The 8300-nt window shown below is 40.2% G+C and overlaps 1 protein-coding gene across 1 annotated transcript; it reads left to right on the forward strand.

Annotated features, from left to right (window-relative positions):
- Nucleotides 1-624, forward strand: LOC149115178 (uncharacterized). Its single transcript, XM_089285652.1, has one exon. The coding sequence runs from the start codon at nucleotides 1-3 to the stop codon at nucleotides 622-624; it is 624 nt and encodes a 207-aa protein (XP_089141778.1).
- The last annotated feature ends 7676 nt before the right edge of the window (nucleotides 625-8300 follow it).

Raw genomic sequence — 8300 nt, forward strand, 5'->3', positions numbered from 1 at the left:
ATGGCAAATGTGGAGAAGATGTTTCTCCAGATCAAGGTTGATAAGAAAGACCAGGAAGTCCTGCGTTATGTTTGGAAGGATCTCAAGAGTGAGGACGCACCAAGAATTTATCGATTGCAGAGGTTTGCATTTAGCATTAATTGTAGTCTGTTTCTAGCTATTGCTACAGTTCAACACCACGCTAGGGAATGTAAGGAAGAGTTCCCTGCCGCATCCATGGAAGTCCTGTGCAACATGTACGTGGATGATTGCCTTACTGGAGATGACAGTGTTGAAGCATCAGTTGAATTACAGAAGTCTTTAGACAAGATGATGGAGCATGGTGGATTTAACCTGACAAAGTGGGCCAGTAGCTCTGAGGAAGTCCTCAGCCACATTGCCAAACAAGATCAGGCACAATCGAATACCACTGATTTCAGCGAGAGTGAACCTCTTAAGGCACTGTGCATTTGCTGGAATACGATAACTGACTCTTTTCTGTTGAACATTCTACAAAGTGTACTCAAGATGAATGACCCTGAAATGAAGAGAAGTCTTTTGAGTATTGCATCGAGGATATTTGACCCCATGGGACTCCTCACCCCGTTCACAGTTATAGCTAAGATCTTGTTTCAAGATCTTTGACAGAGAGGGCTGAGTGGGAGGATTGGCTTGATGAAGAGGTTGCTGCTCAGTGGTGATCCTGGAAATCGGAGCTCCCTTGTCTAAGTCACATAACTATTCCTCGCCTCTTCATGGCAAATGGAAGATCAATCATCGAACTTCACGGGTTTGGTGACACTTCACCAAAAGCTTACGGTGCAGCCATTTACATCCGATCTATGGATGGTGCTGGCAAGGTTTCAACCCACCTAGCTACGTCCAAATCAAGAGTTGCACATACAAAAACTGTCTCGCTTCCAGGATTAGAGTTGCTTGCAGCTGTTATTAACTCATGGCTACTGAAGTTCCTTGCAGCATCCTTGTGTCTCAAACTAGACCGGGTGGTGTGCTGGACTGCCAGCATGGTAACCCCACAGTGGATCAGGGGATCAAGTTCCCAGTGGAAGACATTTGTGGTGAATCGTGTCGCTGAAATTCAGTCCACCTGGGATCCTCAACACTGGAAACATTGTCCTGAAGAGGACAATCCGGCTGATCTGATTACCCGCGGATTCTTATTAAAGGTCTTAGCTGAAAACAGCCTATGGTGGAATTGGCCAAAGTGGTTGGCTTCAAACTGTTGGCCAACTGAAAGGCAGGGAAATGCAGAGTCTTCTGAGTTTGTCGAAAGGGAGAGGAAGCCAAAACAGGTGACAAAGCATACATGTGCTAGACTTGCCAAGGAACCAATAACTGATGCCTGTCGATATGAGAAATGGTTGACCCTTATTAGAGTAACCGCATACGTGCTGCGATGGGTTTGAGTCTTCAAATCTGGAGAAAGCTCAGCATCAAAGGAACTGTCAGCTGAAGAGCTAAAAAATGCCAAGCTGAACTGTTATCATCAAGTTCAAAGAGAAGTGTACCGAATCGAGTATGCACAGCTGGAGGCAGGCCAACCATTACCCAAAACCAGTACTATCTTGAAGTTGAATCCTTACTTTGACAAGGAAGATCGAGTGTTACGAGTAGGAGCAAGGCTGCAATATTCCAATCTTCCCGAGGCGACTAAACATCCAATCATCCTGCCACATGGCCATCCAGTTGTCGAGAAAATTATCCAGAGTGTTCACAATGAATTACTTCATGCCGTGCCGTGATCTGTCAACCAACGCATTCTTCCAGGCTTTCAACCGTATGATCAGTTGGAGGGGACTTTGTAGTACCATTTGGTCAGATAATGCCAAGACCTTTAAGTGTGCAGATCACCAGATTCGAAAGCTTTACAAGTCACAATCATCTGACAGTGATCAACCCTGGAATGACAGAGATTAAGATGAGCTCCAAGCTAAATTAGCATGGTGGCTGGTGGGAAAGATTGATATGGAATGTGAAGGAGCCTCTTCTAAAGGTCTTAGGGAAAGCTTTGTTGTCCTATGCAGAGTTAACCACAGTCCTTACCAAAATCAAAGCTGTCATTAACACCCGACCCCTCACAACAGTAAGTGATGATGTCAGGGATCCTACACCCACAATGCCCGCTCATCTTGCTCTTGGAAGATCACTGTTTGACCTTCCTGACCTTAAAGAGGTCCCTGTTAATGAAGACACAACAAGGCAACGTTACCTGTACCAACAGAGGCTCGTTAATCACTTCTGGAAACGATGGTGAGGAGAGTGTCTACATCAGCTATCCATTCAACCTAAATGGAACAAAGAGCAACCAGCCCTTAGTGTTGGAGATGTAGTCCTGATCTCCGAGGACAACGTATCAAGGGGAAAGTGGCCAATGGGACGAGTTGAGACATTGTTTCCTGGAAAGGATGGCCTTGTATGCACTGTTGAATTGAAGACACAGAAAGGAAACCTATGCAGAGCCATTCAAAGGCTACATCAACTGAAAGTGAGTAATCATTCTCTTAGCACAGAATGTTATGATGGAGAAGCTCACGGTGGGGGGTCAAAGAGCAAGGTTAAAGAGAGTACAGGGAAGAAGAGATCTTCACAAGCCATAAGGAGTCCAAATGCAAATCTCCGACAGCATCGGAAAGGTGGGTAGGATGTTGAGGCCCAAACCCACAGTGGAAGAGTCATACGAGCTCCTAAGAGACTGGACATATAACTTTGCCACCCCTCCCATTGTTGAGTTATTGTTGTAATATTATATTATGGCATGTCTTACGTGTTGAAAAACACATGTGATCACAAGTCAAAGATTTGATTGTAGGCTATTTCGAGTTGTCCATTGAGAGTAAGCAAGTGAATCTTTCATTGATATGACGAAACAAAGACAATACATATTAAACTGAACACCAATATTTCAATTTTAATTTTTTGAGAGAATATTATGATATCATTAAGAAAAATTTTTAGGTAGAGTTAATACAGTGTCCCCAATTAGTCCACATGGGCTAAATACATTGACACTTAAATTAAGTTCTTAGTTACTTACTTAGCTGACTGAGGCACCATTGTGTTTGGTTCCTGGGTAGACATCATCAGCAATCACCACCCCAGACTCCCTAAAACGCAGTCATGCAACACTTCAAGTGCGACTTTTAATGGGCGTAGAAAATCAAGGATTCAACCAAATTCAAAAATTGTTTTGCCCAAAATGCTTTGAATAACAAGTGGATTCGTTATAGCAAGAAAATTTTTCGGGTTAGCTGCACTCTAAGTAACACTGCCAATGAAATAAATTGTGTTACTCAAAAACATGAAGTTAAAGTGATTCAAAATGCAAAATTTCCACCAAATCGTGGAATTTAAGGGTCGCGAAATATGCGCACCTCAAAATCACAAAATAAATGTGTTGCTAAAATCTAATGTAATAGGGTGTACTTGGCTGGTGTACAATAAAGATGGCAATACGACTTAAAGGGTAACAGAAAACAAATTGTTTTTGGATGATTTTGTATTATTGTTCAGAACTAAATCTAAAAGGTAAATAATACCACCACATTTTCAAATTCTCTGGCCCATGCCCCACCCTGTACTTTTTGAGAAGTCCCTAACCATAATCTGATGCATCACTCGACCCCCAAAGGGAAAGGGGCATGCGATGAGGGAATAGATCTAGAGGTATCAGTCAGCAGCATATTCCTGTTTTAGTTTATTGAAGAAATTAATAGTTTTTTGGCTCATTACTATACATGACCAGTATGTTTGAGGAACAATATCCTGTTTTTCAGATGACTCCATCTACAGAGGAGAAGTACAAGCAGATGACGCCTCTTAAAAGAGATGCTTTTCATTTGGGTAGTTCCACCGTTAATAATAATTACTAAAAAACATAACTTTGCAATGCCCAACAAACGAAAAACAGCCCAACCAACTAGCTAATTGAATTCTTGGAGGCCTGACTGACTGACCGTCAACCCACCAACTGAACGGTTGACCGACAGACTGTCTGCCCAAGGACCGCGGAAGGGAGGGGCTGGCAGGGCTACCTCGGGATTTATTTTTTAGGGCTCCAGGTGGCGTGCAAATACAAGATAAATGGCGAAACACTGACCGTAACGTTTGTTTGTATTGGCCAGATTTTTTAGCCCTACCACTTTAAAATGGTCTCCATGGTCCCTACTGACTGACTGAACGATGGACTGTCTGACTGATTGACGGACTAACTACTAACCTAACTAGTTGGGTTACCTATGAATTCAAATGAAATTTCTATTTTGTTCCCTTTTTTAAGGGGTATTCTTCTGCCATGAGGCTGAAATGCTCCAGGTGTGCTGGAGATATCTTTTCAGGTGAGCTTTTGATTTTTATTGGCCAATGTGTTAGTCCATTGAGATTACATTTTACAGGATTTTAATGACTTCATATGTACTTTTCCACCAAACGAGAGACTCAGACCTAAATGAAGACGAAACAAGTGATAAAGGTAATTTCCGTTTTCTAGAGGTTTTAGTTAATGTTTTACAAGTTAATTTCTGTTTGCTGGAGACCTGTTTAGTCCATTATTTTAGAAGCAAAACATGTTTTTGTAAAATTCTTTTAAGGCTCGTTTGTTTGTCTTTTGCTCCTGTATAACAGAGTCTGAGGTTTTAACTGAGTGAATCGACGAACCAGGAAAAGATAATGGTAAAAATTTTAGTTAGAAAACTTCTCATAATGTATGCAATTTCCACATTTGTTCTGAAGTTGAGTAACTTTTGCACACTTTGGTCTAAAAGCATGTGATGTATTTTATTATGGGAAATGTTAAGGCTCTTTTGTTTATCTTTTCATCATCTACCACAAAAGCTGCAGTGTCAGCTGAACAAAGCAAGGAACCAGGAGAAAATGATGGTAATAATGTTAGTTAGTATATGTAATAGTACTATATGCAGTCCAATTTGGAAATAATTGGATGAAAAAAATTCCGAGGACAGCCAAAATTGGATGAGGCCGCAGGCCAAGTCCAATTTGGCTGTCCAAATTGGAACTTTTCAATGACAAGCTTTTCTCGCTTTATATCAGGAATGTTTTCTGTTTGCAGCTGGGGCTATTCACATCACAAAGAGAATGCATCATTGTAAATGCTACTCGCAACAATACCTTGAGGTGCAGCTGTGGCGGATCTAGGGGGATTCTGAGGGTTTGATCAAGCCCCCTAAATCAAAAAAGGTAAGGTCAAAAACTTGTAAAAATATTAAAGTGCACCTAACCCCCAAAATTTTTTTCGCTAGAACGAATCTACTTATTATTTGAAATAGTTCTGCGAAAAAATTTTTGAATTCCGTTAAATCCTCGATTTTCTATGCCACGACGAAATCTCAAAAATAGCTCCAAAACACCGCCATTTTGTTTCACGACCGAGTTTGAGGAGAATGGGTCCAGCGGCTCTTGTGACGTCTACCCAGGAAGGTTGGATATCTCATTTCCTCTCATTTCCTTCAGGATGGTGCAATACACATTTGAAAAGTGCGCAGAAACGCCTTCCAGAGGTGCTATCAGCTGTTGCAGCAATATTCCAGATTTAAAGAAAGATATACTGTACAATTTACTGACGATGATCAGCTAATGGTGCAATAAAGACGTAAACGCTGGTTGATTTTGTCGAACCGAAACAAGCGAACTGAATCTGTGAGAACCATTGAAGAACTCTCACTGGAATTTGTTCCGCAGACTTTCGAATGCTATTTTCATAAATTTTCTACTTAAAGCTAACCAGCAATTTGTAGAAATACTACCTACAACCTATATCTTCCAATCCCGCAGTATTTATAACATAACCGGCAAAGTTGTGTGATCCGGTCATGATCAAGAAGCGTTATACTGATATGTAAATAGATCGCAACTGTACGCCACTAACCAACACTTATTTCTCTTTCGATTTAGATGAAAGTCGAAGATTAATCCTCTAGAATTACATGATAACAAAATTGTTAGACTCACAGAGTTTTTCGAAGGTTTGGAAATCAGCAGTGCGACAAAGATTCTGTGCAATAGTGTCGAAAATATGACCGCGTAACTTTATCTGCGGACCACCTAGGGAACACATCCTTTTCGCTTACCCGACGAATTTCACTGCAAACTTTGAAAACAATTTACATTGGCTATTTGGAGTTACGACTTAAAACGTGTGACAATGTGAAATCGGTAATTGTATGAAATGTTTCCTTCTGCCTTGCTTCCCGCAGCTTCAAAAATACAGGTCCAAACAATACGATTTTCAATCGATCGAAGCCAATGTTTTGGAGGTCCTCCAGTCTCGAAAACTGTAACACGTACGTCGCTCTTATAAACATGAAGCATTCAACTGAAAGTAAAACACAAACTGGATTTAACAGAACCTTGACAAAATACATTCTCGGTAAGGACAAATGTAAACGGGCTATAAACACGCGTGGGAATCTTATGTTTAGTTGACGAAATTACCATCCAAAGCAGTCCTTGAGTTTTCTTTCCTGCTTTTCGTTTGCCTGCTCCTCCACTTCGTATCTAGCTTTCCATTCCTAATACACAAGCAGCTCGTCAGGAAAGACGTCTTCCCCGTCGTTGCTTGAAATATTGTAAATTGCTCTCAAAGCTCTAAGCAGTGAGTTCACAGTTGTCGAACGTGCTCGATTGAAGTTTATTTCAGAGCCTTCCGAATCGAAACTTAACTCTGACTCCAGTGACGAAAAAGAAATGATTCTGAGACAAAACTTGGACGTTTTAGTCCCAAAATACATCAGAACAATTAGTTTTGCGTTCTATTTTCTCAAGCAAATACAGAGAGTTGACTGAGGCGCTATTGTGTTTGGTTCCTGGGTAGACGTCATCAGGTACCGCCGCCCCAGACTCCCTAAAACGCGGTCGTGAAACACTTAATCGCGACTTTCAAAGGGCATAGAAAATCGAGGATTCAACCAAATTCAAAAATGTCTTTGCCCAAATGCTTCAAATAAAGTCTAGATTTGTTTTAGCGAAAAAAAAATTTGGGGGTTAGGTGCACTTTAAATAAATACAGTCAATCTTAATGCAAAAAGTTCATAACCAGGTTAAACGCCTGCTTCTCAATAAAGCTAAAACATTTGTTCCACAAAAAACAGATACATTTCACTGTGAATGTGGCTCTATTCATTGTCTCCTTTTTCATCCTCCTGCAAAGCATCAGGCCAAAAGTGATATTTTGTCTAAAAGAACTATCCTAAATACAAGCTCTTCAAAACCTACTTTTGAAGAGTGCCTCTCAAACTTCAAACTGTGCCTAAAAGCGCACAGATATCCTAATAACTTCATTGAGAGGTCCCTAACGGGAGTCTGCTTCGAGCACAGAAGGGGGTTGGCTCTCCAACAAAGAAAAAAGACTCAAATGAAAGTTTTGCCATTTGTCACAACATATCACCCAGCAGTACGTGGCCTAAAAGAAATTTTAATGAATAACTGGGTTGTAATACAAAACCAGCTGTTGCTGAAAGGCATCTATACTAAACCTCCGATTATATCATATGAGAGAGCCAAATCTGTAAAAGATACGCTCGTTAGAGCAAAAATTTAATTGAAGGCTAAAATGCATTGCTATCGCAAATGATGAGGGGAGTCTGTATAGGCCTGTCATATCTTTTTTTTTTGAAAGAATCATTTCCACATAGTATAATGAAATAGAAATGATTACTTGGAAAATGACATATGAAAAAAAAGCTGTTCTGGAGTTGAGTTTAAGATAAGTTTAAGTCCATCTCAGGAGCATGCCCATTAGGTTAGTTATGGAATCGAGGGAAAACAGAATGATGTGAGTTCAGATGTCTTTGATGAGCTGTATTATTTAGAAAATAACAAATTAACATTCAAAACTGCTGTTGATTTTTTGAAATCTCTTAACTTTAATGAAAATATTGACATGAAAAATCATCAGATAAAAAAATGCTCAAGATGGTGTTGGAAATGATACTGTGAATATCAAACAGTTGAATGAATTTGAAAATGATCTTGTACAATTTTTCAGAAGAGAAATGCAACTAAAATTGATCCTTTGAATAAAAAAATTACTGAACTAACAACAAAAGTATACACTGTTGAAAGACAACTTGCTAAAGTGGCATTACATGATGAGGTGATGAAAAGAATATTCGAATTATATTTCACAGACTCCATTCAAAATATACGAGACAACAAATGGTAGGAATTTCCCGGTTAGTGCTTCAAACCACTTTTTAACGCCAACAGAAGGGCGACCCCCCCTAAAGAAACAATAGAAGGAGCCTGGGTATACCCACAGGGCCCTGGGACCTAGATCTTGTGGTCCT

The sequence above is a fragment of the Orbicella faveolata genome, unplaced genomic scaffold, assembly GCF_042242905.1.
Source record: "Orbicella faveolata isolate gen_17 unplaced genomic scaffold, um_ofav_v1 contig_13, whole genome shotgun sequence".
Classification (NCBI taxonomy): Eukaryota; Metazoa; Cnidaria; class Anthozoa; order Scleractinia; family Merulinidae; genus Orbicella; species Orbicella faveolata.